At 38.4% G+C, this 17308-nt stretch overlaps 1 protein-coding gene across 1 annotated transcript in view; it reads right to left on the reverse strand.

Moving 5' to 3' along the window:
- atg7 (ATG7 autophagy related 7 homolog (S. cerevisiae)) overlaps window positions 1–17308 on the reverse strand; it is a 65663-nt gene that overhangs the window by 18797 nt on the left and 29558 nt on the right. The window contains exon 18 of the mRNA XM_078248845.1: window positions 14744–14866. Within this exon, the coding sequence (XP_078104971.1) occupies window positions 14744–14866 (123 nt within the window). The remainder of the gene's footprint in view (window positions 1–14743; window positions 14867–17308) is intronic.

Raw genomic sequence — 17308 nt, forward strand, 5'->3', positions numbered from 1 at the left:
AGCTGACACACACAGTCTTAAATAAATTACATCAAGTGAATGTTACCTTGCAAAGTGCATGCTACAATAGCACATTAACAGGACACATTGTGTGTTTTACATGCTGATAACATTGACTTCCTGAGATTTCAATGAACTACCCCAACAGTATACAGAGGGATACAGATGCCACACTTGAGCTCCACGATAAAGTCAGTCAGTCCTTTAAATTCTCTCTACTTCTACCATTTATCTGGAGGTGGAAAAGAAAAAGATTGTCAGCATGATAACTTTCCAGAATTGTAAAACTATGTCTCAATCTGGGCTCCCTGAATCATATTTGAAACCTGTACCTGAAACAACATGCTCTCATCAATGAGTCCTTGCATTTTTTTTAACACAAAGCTGTTTTGGCTGCACAGTACATTGTGAGAAATAAGTTGCTAGGCAATTAACAAAAATAGTGAATTATGCTTTTTTTCAGTATTTCAATGTCATGCCAACAACAAATAAATGGTAGACAACAAACATAACTAGAAGGGCACGCAGACTTTCACAAAGACCATGCCTTATCTCGCAAGATAATGAAAGTGTATCCACCTCGTGATTCAGATCTGCCCCAAAATGTTATGGCTTCTTCTTTGGCGCATGCTACACCCACCCATTACGTTTCATGAAAATCGGGCCAGTAGTTTTTCTGTAATTCTGCTGACAAAAACTAAAGATAAACAAAACAAATTAACAAACTAAAATGAAAACATAACCTCCTTGGCGGAAGTAATTTAAAAAAAAAAAAAAAAAAACGTCCATGGGCTCTGACATTCTGTGAAACCACAAGTCATTCAAAAGGGCTCTTTTTGTAAACAAGGTAAACATGACCCCATTTGAAAACATCAACAAAATGGGAAAAAAAAACACTGGCAAAAATGCGGTTTTAGAAAGCCTTAAAATAAAGGTGGAGAGACATACAGGTACAGGACATAAAATGTTGATTATATAAAATGTTTTGATCTTTTTATCTTTTATATCATAATGTCCATATTAAAGACTGCTTTTCCATATTGAGCTGCATACTTTAGATGATAAGCCTAAGTAGCTCTGTTGCAAAACAATCCCCATGATGTGTGAGTGAGTGAGTGAGTGAGTGAGTGAGTAAGTGGGTGAGTGAGTGAGTGAGTAAGTGAGTGGGAGTGAAAGTTCACTCTAAAAGTGCAAAGCCGACACAGATACAGAAATAGTCGTTAAAAGCTACCGATGAGGAAGAAGAGTAGGAGCTAAACAGGGACAACGAGACTACTGCACAGTCTGTTGCAACGCAGTCATCTGTCTGTCTATCCATGCATACAGCCAGCTGCCAGGCCAGAAGAAGGCATCACTCTGGACTGACTGGCGCCGGGGAGGAGAGGCCATGTATAGGAGCAGGGTCACTGCAAGTTTTCCCACGTAGTGAAGAAAAAGTTGGCTTTATGGGTCCTACTTATGACTTATGAAAATAAGTCCCCTATGATTAATAATTGTTAATTTGGAATGGGCCCCTTTGGGCTCAAGATGTAAGACAGCTGGTGTCCCCTTTGGCCCCCACCTACAGTACACCTCTTCACCAGCTCCAGCCCTGTGTACAAGTGTATTGATAATATACAGCCCAACAAAGAAGTATCCCTCTGTAGTAGAGTAATGTGCCGGCCAAAGAGGTTTAAATCATATCAGCTGCTATTTTTCACATTCAATATCTATTTAATCTCTGTTATCTCCATACCACATGAAAATGTTAAATATACAAAATGAGACAAAAGAACAGGATACATCACTGACTGTATATCTAAATATTAGTTCTTTTTTTTAATACATTCTGTATGTATCCAGGGGCCTCATGTATAAAAGTCTGTGCAGCTTTCATACCAGAAGATGGTGTACGGCCAAAACTTGAAAAGTACCTACGACCAGAAATATTATGTATAAAACCGGTCGTACGCCAGGTCCTGCGCACCTTTCCTTTATACATGACAATCAACATGAAATTGAGCGTACGTGAACAAGCCACCAACCCCGCCTTGCCTCCTCCCATACATTAATGGAATTAACATGGAAATTACTATAAATGCGCCCCCGACGTCATTCTTTGTCCAATCACAATGGGTAATCCCGCTGCAGACGGAAAAAAAACGTCACCGACTGTGAGGTTGAGGTGCTGATCGTGGAGGAGGAGGTGAGAAAAAATGTTCTGTTTGGAGGTTTGTCATCTTGGATAAGCAATAAAAGAAAATGCCTGGAGTGGAAAATGGTGACCGGGCGGTGAATGCCATGGCAGAAATAAAAAAAAAAAAAGGTCTAATGTCAAAGTGGAAATCAAGAAAATAGTGGCAGCACCACACCAGTTATCGAACAAAATGCATCTCAGTGTCAGTACAAATTACGCACAATAAGCAGTTTGAACTCACTGATTTCTAAGTGTTAGTAGGCTTAATGAAACTGAGTCCAGGACTGTGATTGGTCAACTCGTCCTGTGTGTTGATAGTCGGTGTTTCAAGCAGCCTACTGTGGGGAGTAGCAACATGCTAGATCACTGACATAAGCTTTGCAAATAAACTCATTTTGGTTACAATGACGGGGTTATCCGTTTGTAAAGTGTCTATATGTCAGTATCGTTTTGAAATTAGCACTTCGCTAGCAAGCAGTACTTTGTGGGCAGTTGTGCAAAAGTTTGCTTGCTAACATAACAAACTGGCTGGCAGACACCTCGCAAATAACCTCAGACTTATCACCCCTTAGCGTTATGGCGGTGAAATGCACCGCGATGCAAAGCAACCCCAACGCAGAACTCCGAAAGGGTCACAACGGCGTAGGAGCGATGGCATAGCTACGGCGTGGAGTTGACGCAGAAGCATAAAACAGCCTTTACGCATCACATTAGTTTGCCCACCCGACAACTTTTGATCCTGGGGAGATGGATCTGTGCGTCCCGCCTCCTGTACGCCATGGATGTCTGAGCATCAGCAACTACAGCATCTGCCTCAGCCTGTTGCTAAATGAGTAGATATTTTATCTATGGGAAATACAAAGGATGACTGAAAGTATTTTCTCAGTGGATTTTTCATTAATTCCCTGTCCTCATGTTTAACAGAGGTTAAGTAGCCTGCGAATTAAACACTAATGTGAAAGATGTGAAACAGTATCTACATAAATGATCAAACTTTTAGTATCAGCGGATATAATTGTGTTTTTTCATAGACAAAGTCACAGACGTATGCTAGTAACTGAAGTGGAAACTTTATTTTGTAATGTTTGGTGATTTCGGCACTTTTCACTTAGAATTAGCCACATTACAGAGCCAGAAAAGACTTTGCGGACAGCCCGTACATTCTCACGTATGCTCAAAGGTTTACGTCAAGTTAGTTAATTTTTATAAATCGCACCGTGCGGGAAAACCAGCATACGCAAGCTTTTTGTGCGTACGCAACGTTTATACATGAGACCCCTGGTTATTTATATATGACTGGTATTTTGCTTAAGATAGCCCTGTAATAATTGGAAACACTGGGCAGCTATGCTAGACTCATATTACCTCAGTTCCAGAAACGAAAAAAGGGGGGGGAGGATTAAAGCAATGATGACATAGCTGGCCCACCTGACCAAAGTCCTGGATGAGTATCAGCCCTGACACAGAATGTGTGTAATTTAACAGATGATTTGTCCACTCTAATGAGCAATTTAGATTTTTTAGGATTCTTGTAACATGGTTAAAGGGTTAGTTAAATAGGCCTATTGTAAACCTTAATTGAAAAACAGCATGGTATAAAATATCTAGTGTCGGTTTTATGATTTCAAGGTCTAATTAAAAAGAGTAAATTATGTAAGTAAGCAATACTAGGACTGCTTGGACTGTCATAAAATGATAAAACACTTTTCAGCACAAATAATTTGGACATGTTATATAGAATAAAATCACTTCTTTAACAGGTTTGTCTGTGTTTTCATCTTGATTGCCATATTTGTACTAACTACTTCTATTTAAAATGTTTTCAATTCTGTTTGTATGGGTTTGTCCCACTCTGGCATCAGTCCACCAGGGCAGCCTTTGTGTACATGTAGTTTTTGGCCAGACGCTGCACTGCACTGATAGCTCATGAAGAAATGTGCTCTAAGAGGGATGAAAAGATAATGTAGACAAAGCTGAGAAATAAAAAAAAAAAATATTATCTACTATGACTGCTATTATGCACTATGTAGTAAATACAGAATCGCATACATGTCAACTTTGGGAGTCCCAAACATTTCACAGAATATTAACATACATAACATAACAAGAGATATGCAGAATAATTTGTAACCTAGGAGGACACAATGCAAGGTCAGTTAAAATCTGGAGTCGGGACAGTTGTCAGGTAAATAATTATTCACAAATATAGCTACCCAGGAATGTACTACCAAAATATACTCAAAACCCTTAAATTAAAACACTCAGGAGAGGGTTAGGGAGGTCAGCAAGGTTATACGTCAAGCCACGGACTGACATAAAGCTGCTGAATTTAGCCTGTAAAGAACTAGGAAGATTTAGACCAACTATATATATATATATATATAGTACTAAACATGTATGTGCATGTGAGACGGAGAGAGAAACTATGTACAGAAATGAAGCATAGGAGGTGTCTGTACATAGCTGACATGCATCCCTGCAAGTAGAGCACACATTTATAATTAGCAGTGCAATAGATGTCAAACGGACATAGCTGGGATACATACCGGACATAAATACACACATGCTTAGTACCGGTCATACATGGTGACATACTTGTGTCTGTGTGCACTTTGTTTGTCATATACATAAATAAAACATGCAGGATGAATGTGAGAAAAAAAACTATTGCAAATTATATGTCATTAATCTTATTATTTTTACTTTATAGAATGTCAACATATTTTCCTAATAATTCCCTTGTAGGTTTCCTGGAAGGACTGTAAGCTTATCTGTATACATATTTCACATTTCTGTAAGTGAAAGAAATAATGAATTTCTCTGAAAATCAACGACTGCAGATCACAGAATCACAGAAAAGCAGACACGTAAAAAACTGCCCGTTTTTGTGCGCTAAATTGAATGTGTGAATGTTTTACTTTTTAAAAGATTATAACTCCTGTGGTTTGACATCTTTCTGCTTGAAACGAGATGTTGGTACGGAGAGGGAATTCATTTAAGAATTCAAAAGCACAAAGACTTCAGAGTGACATTGGCCTTCACTTTGCCATCAACCACATTTATAGAGCAAGGGAGCCGGACGCAAAGGAGGCATGTCTATATCTCATGCATGTGTAATGCAAAAACTGAATGTTGGACGCTGTAGCACTGGAAAGAAAAGCTAAAGAAATAGCATCTTCCCCATGTTTTGTAGAAAAAGGGTTGTTGAAGCAGTTTTCATGTCAGTCCTGGATTGCGGTCATGTGATTTATAGACACACATCCTCTTCAACACTTAAATCTCTGGACACAGTCCATCACTCTGCCTTGAGATTCATAACCGGTCATGTTTATGGTACACATCAATGTATTTTAAATGAAAGTGTTGGGTGGTCTTCTCTCCAAGAGAGACTGATACTCATTGGTATCTCTTTATCTAAAAGGCTCTTGTTGGAAAACTGCCATTGTATCTTACAGAACTTCTCTGTTACTCAGAGGGACATTATCAGACTCGCTCTGCTGACTGGCTTTTGCTTCATGTTCCACGAGCTCGGTCCGAACTTGGAAAAACTGCTTTTAACTTTAGTGTCCCTGACTCCTGGAACAAATAACAGCACTTTCTTAAAATAAACTCACTTGTGCCATTTGGACAATTTAGAAATCTGGGTCCTGTTGCACAAAACCAGGATAAGGGATTAAGATGGGATATTCCAGTTTTCCTGGATGAATTTAGCCTTGACTTGGTTGCACAAAAGCAGAGGCACCTAAGTTACCATGGAGATTTATTCTGTGCAGCTAGCCTGCTCCTGACCAGGCTAACAGCCAGGTTTTATTAATCCTGGAGCCTTTTCTGTTCACTCAGCAGTGCTTTTACCTTATTATTATTATTATTATTATTATTATTATTATTATTATTATTATTATTATTATTATTATCAGCCTGCATTAAAATACAACAGGTGCATATCTGTTCAGTAAAGCACTGTTATATAAAGTTGTTACCATTATTGTTTTTTTTATAATTATTCATGTGATTGTTATCTATCATTGTTATTGTTATATTGTTGTATGAAAACTGCTATTCATATTGTTTGAAGTTTGATGAATATATTATGGCAGTTGTTGAAATAATTAGAAAAGGCTGATACAGTTGCAAATGTGTTTTAAATGAGTCAGACCCATGAGTCAGTGATGAAGGATACTATATAAAAGTGCTACACACGCGTTAGTGGTTCCAACAATGGCAGACTGGTCAGGGACAAATACACCTTTAACTATTTTAGTTGATTTATTTCTTTTAGTATTCTTTAACAAAGGACCATGTAAGTTCCTCTTCCATGTGCACTGTATTTGGCATTCTTAGCACACAATTTGTGTTCTCTCCAGTGAACTGGGACTATAATTTGGGATTGAACAATTATTATAGGTTTTTATAATTGTACAATCCTCCCTAATTATAGTCTTAGTTAACTGGACCAGTAACTATATAGTTGAGGCTACTGTACATTCATGAAACAACAGGGAGAGGACACCTCAATGGTTTTTGACCTTATATTTTGCTGGGGGGAAATGACTGATGAATACACTGTGTTACAGTCATGTTTAAAGTGTGCATTAAATGTATCACTTAATTATCTTTATAGTTTCTAGATGTTAGAGTTCAATTTCTTCAGAGTCTTTCTTTTCTATGTCCATATAGGCCTACTAGGAAGCAAAGCATACAATAAATAAAGAAGGAAACTGCCTCTGTAAAGCAAAAAAAAGTGAGAAAAGACGTGGCAGAAGAGGACCGATTGAATGATATCTAAAAATATACTTTTTACACAATTAAAAAAGTTTTATTGTTTTTTTTACCTTTCTTATGGTGGTGTATTCTTTTCTGTGTTGTTTTGTTGTTGTCTTTGTAATTACTCAACGTCATTGTAAATGAGGGCCGCCCCTCAATGATCTTTCAAGTTAAAATAAAGGTTGAATCAATAATGATTGTGGCATGTTGCAAAAATGATACTTAAGATTTGGGCAGCAGCTAAAGATGATTTAAATTCTGGCTTCATTGTTTAGTCATCTATAAAACGTCATAAAATAGTGAATAAAGCAGCCAATGTGACATTATATTTCTTGTTTTATTCAAACAATATGGTATTCATTTATTAATAAAATTATAACATGGAGAATTTGTGAGTGAACATTAGGCATTTTGCCTTGATAAATGACCTAAACAATTACCAACATTTTTGTTCAACTAACTGATTAACTTTTGTGTGCAGTTTTTCCAATTCATGTGACTGCTGTCAGTTTTAGGGACAAAGGACAAAGTTGTAGTTTGGGGTGGGGTGGCTGGATCACAATCTGTCATCACATTTTGTGTAATAGAATTTCTTTATACTCTCTCGAGTGTAAGATTGCAAAGAAGAAAAGGGTGGGACTTTGATATAAACAGACATAAAACTGGATGTTTTGAAAACATAAAAAAAATTTGATTTCATCGGAGCTTGAAATAAATGGAGAAAAAAGGTAAATTATAACATAACAATTCAAGGACAATGGTTGAAAAAGGTTAACTGCACATGATTTGGAATGAATAATTTTTTTTAAAATGTCTCTCCTTCCCCATTTTTTTTTTTCTTTCTCTCGGTCTCACAGGAGGGTGCAGTGTGCTAATGAAAAAGCAGACTTTCCCCGAGTCCATCTGGTAATAATTGTAGCATGTAGCAACCGTAGCTGTGTTTGGATAAAGCTCTGACATACATGGGGCCCTCTGACGCTCAAGTGTGTGTGTGTGTGTGTGTGTGTGTGTGTGTGTGTGTGTGTGTATGTATATATATACACATGCTTGTGTGTAGTGTTTTCCAAGCTGCTGGGTGATGAGCCAACATAACTAAATCAACTTTATCATCAGCACACTGTTTTACGTAGAGAAGCACAGACCAGAACGGGGTCAAGCGTGGGTGGTTGGGTAACCTCTGCTCCTTTGGCGCATTAGCATGACTCAAGGTGATGATGATTAGTGGCATCTGATGACGCACAGATTGCTATCGAGCAGACAAACACACAGATCTGGAGTAACAGAGGTGTCTATATGTTACTAAACGCTGCCTCTGCGTAACTTCGAGGAAGGTCTCATATTATTAAGTAGGGACTGAGGTAATTTTACAATGATTTCATTTCAAAATACAACAGTGAGATGATCATGTTGTAAAAACACAGGTTACGCCCTCAACAGTGTTACTGCATAAATAACAATATTAAAACTAGGGCTGTCAATCGATTAAAAAATGTAATCAAATTAATTACATAATCTGTGATTAATTAATCTTAATTAATCACATACATAATTTTTGCTGTCAAAGTATTTTAAATATTTCAATTCAAATGCAATCAGCATTAGTGACATTAAAGTTAAAAAAAACCTCTTTTTTATTATTATTTCCGGCTTGTTTATAAGGCCATATGGTCAAAATTAAATTATTTAATAATAATGTAATAACTATAACAATAACTTATTTCACTAGTAAATTGCTGTTCAACGACAAAAACAACCACCAGATGGGAAAAGGACATTTAACAATAACTCTGAATGCACCACGAGGCTGTAGGTTACCAGTTTAAACGCACGTCTGTGTTTTTCTGACAACGGCATCTGCAGATTGTTACATCCCAGTGTTGGATCCTCTACAGTGAAATACAGTCAAACTTTACACCGTCTAGTGTTAGCTGTCAGCATTTTAACCATTGTGTTTAATCCAGCTACTAGCTAACGGTAGGCTAACGTTACCTGCTGCCGAGTATAGTGTTAACTAGCATCACGTGCAGCGACGTTTCTGTTGCCTGTAACGTCTGTTTCAGAGCATCAGAGAGCAACGCAGACATATCAGTGGCCCCGAAATGAGGCGCCGAAATCTGCGTTGCTATTCAGTCCGGTAGATACCGGTTGTTAAGGCACCAGTGCCGTATTAGCACCAGATTTCGGTACCCAACCCTATTCAGGAAGAAGATTTTTATAAGTAAATGTTCCAATCAATGATCCAGGCAGTGAATTCTTATCTCCCTCCTTCATTTTACAGTTGATTGGTGGCTAGAACGGTTCCGGGGCAAAGGTCAATATGGAATGGATTAATCTGCGTTATTTTTTTTAACGTGTTATTTTTCCTCAGATTAATTAATCAAAATTAATGTTATTTTGACAGCCCTAACTAAAACACAATATAAACCTTCTCTGTGTTACCCAGTTCTGCACTGAATCCTACAGGACCTCCATTTGTGTCAACTAGTAAGGGGTTTTGGTCATAAAACTGTTAGGAAACATTATACTAAATAATAAAATGTTGAGTTTGACAGCAATTTTACAATTTCATGTTAATAAACTTTTTATTTTAATAAGATGTCACAAGATCAAACCAAATAAGGAAAATAGTGTGACAAGTGACACATTATTCTCAAAGTTCAATGCAAACGTTTTTATCTTGTGACTTACTGGCAGCGCAGTTGGAGTAGGTGGAAGGGAGTGGAACATGATCTCTGCAGAAAGACCCTTTGTGCTGAGAGGGTCACGCATCCTCTGTACGGGGCGTTCACATTTAGTCAGATTACTGTGTGCGGGAACACATACACATACACACGCTAGCAAATGGCATTCCTTACTGAAAATGAGGATAGGAATATATAATATGAAGAATGACCAATGATTGTGGGCTTCCTCTGATATCACATGAGTATACAAGTATGGTGGCACTGAGAAGATACAGTAACCACACACACACATTTTTTCAATTTTACTAATCCAATGTATTAAGTGGTTTAATCCGAGTTACTTAATAGCATGGCGTGGTATAATAATAATACATTTTATTTGTATAGCACCTTTCAGGAAACTGCAGAGCCACTAAATAGTATTTTACATTAAATAACACAAAATATATACATAAAAGATTATAATGTAACATTCCCCTCACTACAATTACTAAATGATTCAATAGCTACCACCTAACTAGACTCCTCCACTACAGCATCACATTTGTATTGAAGCAAATGCACCACACGATTATGATGTGTAGGTTTTCATGCTGTGTATAGCTCTTTTATATTGTGCTAATAATATAAAAGGGCTATAATACTACTTTGATTTTGTATGGAGAAAATCCATCTCCCTTGTCCTCTTACTAGCCTGACCTCCCTTTATGTGCATGTATCGATGAATATATACAGTATTTTAAATAATTTAATCTGCCAAGCCAAAGACAGCGGGTGGGTGCGTCAGAGGAGAGGTACAACATCCTGTACAGACACTCATATCCTCTCCGGCTCTTTGAGTGTTGTGTGTGCTGATTTGTCTGACCCAGCACTCTACAACGAGGTTGCACTTCGGAAGGCTAATCAGCCAACACAACACCCTGTTCTGACATGCTAACATGTATCTGCACTACGACAACGATACCTGGTTTAACATTTGTTTGTTTAAATTCTTAGCAAAATGGGCTGAGTTTAGTTCAGCTAACCCCTCTTCTACGCCTTTTAGGGTTGAACATGCGTTGGGTGTTGATCTGAATAGACCAATGAGTGTCATCTGATCTGGTTCCCTTCCTCCCAAACTGGGTTAGCTAAACGCAGATCCAACACTACTTACCTTTGGTAAACAGGCATTTCTATTATGGCTAGTCAATTTGTTAAATGTTAATTATGTTTAACTACATTTAACCAACCACATGACTTGTCAAATCTAAAGTGAAGAAAAGTCGTGTCTGGAGAAACCATGGATGAGCCGAGACATGTGGCAGTCTAAAGGCCTCAGTAAAATTTAAACAAGTCGAAGGACGTGTTCATACCTTGCAAAACTCCTCCTGGCTAGATGAAATGACAATCGGCAGGAGGAATCATTTGTTTGTGCCTTCTAAAACCGTTAAAACAAATCACTGAAGAGTCATAATTCCTACAGCCACTAGAGGGCTTTTCACATGAGCGTAAACATATGTCGTTTTGGGGTGTTTGTTGAAACAACTGAGTATAACAATCTTCTTGGGAGGTCTTGGATTGATCGACGCTGAAATCGTCAGACAAATTCAAGGAATGGCAAGAGACTTGGTTGTTTAGGACCAAAATTACGGACTAGGTAGGTATGCGATCTTTTAAAATACATGTTTGTGTTGAAATCCATATACCTATACAAGTAGTTTGTCTCCCATTGTATTGGTTTGCCCTCTTGTGGAAATAACGCACAAAGATAGATACTCAAACATGTTTTTTTAGAAGGAATATTCGAACATCATTTTTGGCCAATTTTTAGCACTTTGTTTGAAGTATACTGAATGAAGCCTTACACTCTGGGGAATGACACTGGAGAAAACAGTTACAAGGACTGTAGTATGAGAGGGAAACTGGCCATACCAAATTTAGAGTAAAAGGGGGGAAAGTTTACTACAAGTACAGATCATGCCATGAATATTTAAAATGGTTTGTCATGTTTGCTTTTCCTCGCCACACTCATGAAACTAAAGATGCAGCATGTTGCATGCTAAACTTTAAAATATATATATATCTAATTTGTCAGCTTCATAGTACATTTTCCACTCTGACATACTCCTAACAGAGTTTTAAATCCCAATCGGGCTGATCTCACAAAGAAGCCATTCACACTGATTTGCACACACACACACACACACACACACACACACACACACACACACACACACACACACACACACACACACACACACACACACACACACACACACACACACACACACACACACACACACACACACACACACACACACACACACACACAGCTCTCAGTCAGTCTAAACTTTTACCGTACTTGAACTCCCCCCAAACCCTGTTGTGACCGCATAAAAAGTAGTTATCAGGTTTCAAACTTGCCCAAAATAGGCCATAACTACATAGTACTGCTATCTGGTGACATAGATTATAGTTTAGAATGGTTACACAAACTTGAACACACAAAAACACACGGCCTGTAATGAATTCAGTACCATGCTTTAGGGAAAGAAGAGAACATTGTAAAAAAAAAAAAAAATTGTCATTTAAATCCACTGTAATCCATGCACTAACATTTTGTAGTACATACCACTTATAGTGCGTTCCTAATCAGTCATTAGGCTGACACATACTTTAAAAATCCCAGATCTACAGTAAGTCTAAATTAAGGATACATGAAAAACCTTCTTAAAACAATGACACGTTCAATGAGTCAATAGAAGTAGTAGAAGTGGATATGATAATCATTATCCAATGATGACTCATAGCTGTAAACAATTCCAATATGTTCACATAAAAAGGTATCCCACAAGAACCTTTTAAACCCTTAATTTTTACATTGAGAATTATCATTATTTTTGGCCGGTACTTCTTTAAATATGGGTTAGTGGGTTCCCGCATGAAATAAGTAATAATATGCTTTCAGGAGCGGGAGAAGAACTTCTGTCCCTTCCTGGAATAGGAAAAAAAACTTAAAAGGGATGTCCTCCAAGTGCAGTAGTTTTTGGAATAGCTAATCTGTGTTCAGGAAACAGGCGCTAAGACTTCTGGCGCTAGTGGGCTGAGCAATCAAAACAATCTCTCCATCTTCTGATTGAGGAGAGTAGGACCTACGCCAGATTCTTCAACACACTTCATCAAAAGGAGAGGGGGGGTTGAATTGAGAGGGGATGGAACAATTGTAATAGAGAGAATGATAGGGGACGAGTTCAAGATTGACAGCAGGAGAGGGAATGAGGTATTTAGAGTGAGAGAGAAGATGTATATAATAGATTTCTTCTTCACTTGCTCCTACTTTCTTTCTCTTTCATCTCCTGTCCTATTTTGTTTTCCATTCTTCTCATCGTTTTCCCTTCACAGTTTCTCTTATCTACACTCCTTTTCTCCTCCTTTCCCTCGTGTGTCCTTGCTTTTCTCTTCTCCCCTCCTCCTTATGTGTGTTATGAGTAGGAGTTGGGGAGAAAGTACGTGGGATTTTCCCACAGCTCGGCATGACCAGACCCAAACACACACACACACACACACACACACACACACACACACACACACACACACACACACACACACACACACACAGTCTCTCCCTCCACTCCCTCTGTCTCATGTCAGAGGAGTCTTGAGGAAAACCACCCATATTTTACCACCAAGTATTTTGGATGTTTGTTGGAACTTTTTGCAGCTCGTCGTTCCATAGACATAAACTGTGTGCTGCTATGACAACAGAATAATTAGAACAACAATTACGGGACCAAATATATCTCTGCCTTTGAATTAAAACAGTTTAGCTCCAATTAAACATTTCATTTGAGAAGTCCTAATGAAATTCTTACAAAAGGCTTTAGTTTTTTTGCCCCTTATTTGGGGCCAGGTCATGGCTCCAGCAGGCTAAGTAAAAAAAAAAGTCCTTCTCCCCAGCCATGATGTCCGACTTCTCCTGAGGCATTCCCATGCACAGCGGGATATTGAAATATATGTAGAAATATCTACATAATCTGCAAAAAGCAGAGATTCAATCCTGAGATGACCAAAGTGGACAGTCTCTATTACTTAGCTTTGCCTAAAGATGTTGCCCATGAAAATCACAAACACCAACTTGGTGAAGTACAATGCCCACTAAGGATGTAATGGACTGACGGCTCTCACTCTAGTTACACAAATAGATGCTGTTTAATTATGGCTGCAGCACCCCATTTCCCACAATACCACCTACAATACACCCCAGAGACCATAACACTTATGTTAACACCAACATAAGAACTTCCACAACACGTTCACACATCACAAACCCTTTCGGGATGCTTGCAGGAGTGAAGAGCTGGTCTATGTGCATGCCTCCTGTTGGATCTGAGGTCCCACAATCAGCTGCAACCTCAACATCAGGATTTCCCAGGAAGGCACAGCTGTGTCATAATCCAATAATTGGGGCACAGCCTCTGCTCCCTTTTTAAAAATAGGAACCAATAATCTATGACATTCAGAAATATCTAGAGCCTTCGGCATCTTAGAGCAAATTTCATCCTCTCCTGATGCCTTGCCTTTGCAGTGCTTTTTATGTTTATTAGTGACCTCTGCCAGAAAGATGGGCAAGCCTTCCCCCAAATCCTATGTCTCCTTCACAAAGTGCAGGTCAAATGTGTCAGGTCAGCAGCTCCAGGGAGGGGCCCCTTTTTCCCTATTATGGACAATGCTATAATAATTAGGAGTCATATTTCTGTATCTCTCTCTCTCTCTCTCTCTCTCTGTGTCTCCCTCTCCCCCTACTGGTTGAGGGGTCAAAGTTTTCCTTGCCACTGTCGCACCAACTGCATGCTCCAAATGGTGGAATTGTTGGGTACTCTATCTGTAAAGTGTCCTGAGATAATGTCTGTTGTGATTTACACAATATACAATAGAACAACCAACTGAACATCAAATATATAAAGTTGCAAGACAGATAAACATGAATATGATTTTCTCTTGTTCACAGTGTTGTGCGTGGACGGACTGTGATGTGTTTTTATCCATGTACATGTGTACATGTTGACACCGCACCCTGTGCCTCTTAGTGCAGCAGGTTTTGTGTATCTTTTTGTGCAGGTGTACAAAAAGTGTGATTTACCTCTGCAGCCTGTGTCTCCTGGTGTAACAGTGTCAGCCCTGTCAGGTCCTCCAGGAATGAGTGGGAAGAATTAAAAACCTTGGACAGAAAGTTGAAACCTTCCCTCTCATAGTGGTCCAGGACCTGGACAAAAAAAACAACATAAACAAAGACCAAGTCAAGGTGATTTAAAAAGAAATGTAATGTCTACTGATAGGATAACAACACATCCGTTCTGACTGATTGGTCCAAGGTGCATATTGAGTATCACAGCATGGAGCCTGTTTTATACTCTACATTAAAATCAATGTGTAAACAACAATAGACCAGCATAACCATCACTTCTCTAATGATTTGGAACATAGAGTACTTGACAAAATTGACAAAAAGAGAGAAAATCAAGAAACTGTATTGTGTGTGTTACTGAGGCGTCTACCTATAAATGCTATACATTTCCACTACAGCACGTTATAAACTTTATTGGAGGATGCTTGAAGATAATTAAAACATTATTTTTTAGTAATTTTCCTAAAAAGGTCAGCTTCAAGTTACAAGAGTAAAAAAGCTTCACCAACATAAATGCACCTCTTGACTTTCAAGTAAAACATTACGTATTGTCCAAGACATTTCTAAAAGCGTTTTCTTTTCACCAAACATTAGATGCTTGGTTAAAGCCCTTTTTGAGTCTGATGTGTACACTTTGAGTTGAGGGCTGAGTCATACTGATGCATCACGACTTGTCCATTTAAATCAAAAATATGATATGGCAAAGAGCAACTTTCTCTTAAAAGCAAATAATAATAATAATCTTTTAATGGTATAAAATTAAAATGCACTGGTCCATAAGCACAACCTGTGAAACACCACAACCCAGCACCTCTGAATTCACCCTGACATGTTTACCTTGATCTTATACCAGTACTGACTTCAAATACCCACACCTTCACACACCTACACACACCTACACACACCTACACACACCTACACACACACACCTACCTCTCAACTACCTTCCTAAGCTTGGCCAAGCCTTTCATGGACGCCCACAGACCCTCCTCTGCAGGTGTAGGGTTACATCTGCCTCAGACATCAACACAGTGTGTGCATCAACGTCTGTGAATGTTTGTGTGTGTGTTCGCAGACTGAACTGGCGTCCAGCCTTGGAGCCAGACACACCGCACACAATACACACTGAAGTGTCACTCGTTCATCGTTTCAAGCTCTCTTTTCTTTCCTTCCTTCCCTTTTATTTCTTTGATTCTTCCATTTACAGGATCTGTTACATGAGATGCCAACGGCCAAACCCCACTTTGTTGAAATATAGATTCTAATCATGACACAGAAAGCAACTTGAACTTGAAACAGTGATATACTTGTGATAAAGTTAATAAAGTCCCTCCAAGCAATGCATACAGAGACACAAAGTTACATCCTTGACTTATGTCCATATCAACAGAAGACATACAAGTAAATTATTAAGTTTAAAATACCATATAAAAAATGTCGCCAACTCAAATCAGATGGGGTTGTGAATTATGACCAGAAAGTTGTACCTACATCAAATGCTGTATGTATTTAGAGATTCTAATTTTACAAAATTGAGTGTTTGGCACGTTTACATACTTGCACAGTTGATACCGCTCGATAAACAACAGAATATCTGACTAATTTAATCTGCACCAAAAGCATTGCGGGAAATGAGAAAAACATGAACTTATGTAGACACAGAACTGAAGAGGTTTGAAACATTTACAAGGTTTTGCAGTGTTAATCAGGCGCTGATGGGTTTCAGTAGTGATTGTGTGCGGTTGACGGATAGCTCCAATTTAGACAAGCTACAAACAATCCTCAACATCTGGATTAGATGGTGTGCTACACATATGTACACACACATGTACATGTGCACTTAAGCTTCCTTCCTTATGGAGCCACATAAATCTCAACCCTCTAGCTTTATTTGACAATGGTGATGACTTCTTTTTGAAGTTGTTTGTGGGTCCATACTGTGTATATTACTGAAGGTATCACACACACACTATATGCTCTGTCTGTCTGTCTGTCTGTGTAGCATCCTTAAAGATATCAAACATACATTGGGTGGTCCTGGTGGTTTGGAGGTGCTTTAACAAGAAGAGTTGACTGTTATACTTCAAATTATACGTGCTTTGCACTGACAATCACTATGTGATAGTCAGGGAAGATAAGGGACTGATGCATAAGGATGAATGAAATGAAATGCTTAGGGTGTTCTTGGTTAGTGGCTTTGCCATGATGTGACACTTACAGCACACAATGAGTAAACATTTCCTGGTAATTAAACAGCTTTGACTTCCCCTCTTAACATGTATGGTCAACATGCCAGGTTAAACACTCGCTTTGAAAACACACAAACTCCATACTGAGTCAGTGAGTAACCATTCAGGCCTTATTCAATAAAATTGAATTGAAAAATTGAGTTGAATTATGGTATTTTTGAGAATCAGTGCACTTCACAGGAAGCACAGCTCATAAAGTGTGTGTAGTTAATGCTCTTGGTTGCTGTACAACACAAATGTGTCTACAGTATATGTAAAAACAGCACATAGT

Source organism: Sander vitreus, chromosome 4, assembly GCF_031162955.1.
Source record: "Sander vitreus isolate 19-12246 chromosome 4, sanVit1, whole genome shotgun sequence".
In the NCBI taxonomy this organism is placed as follows: Eukaryota; Metazoa; Chordata; class Actinopteri; order Perciformes; family Percidae; genus Sander; species Sander vitreus.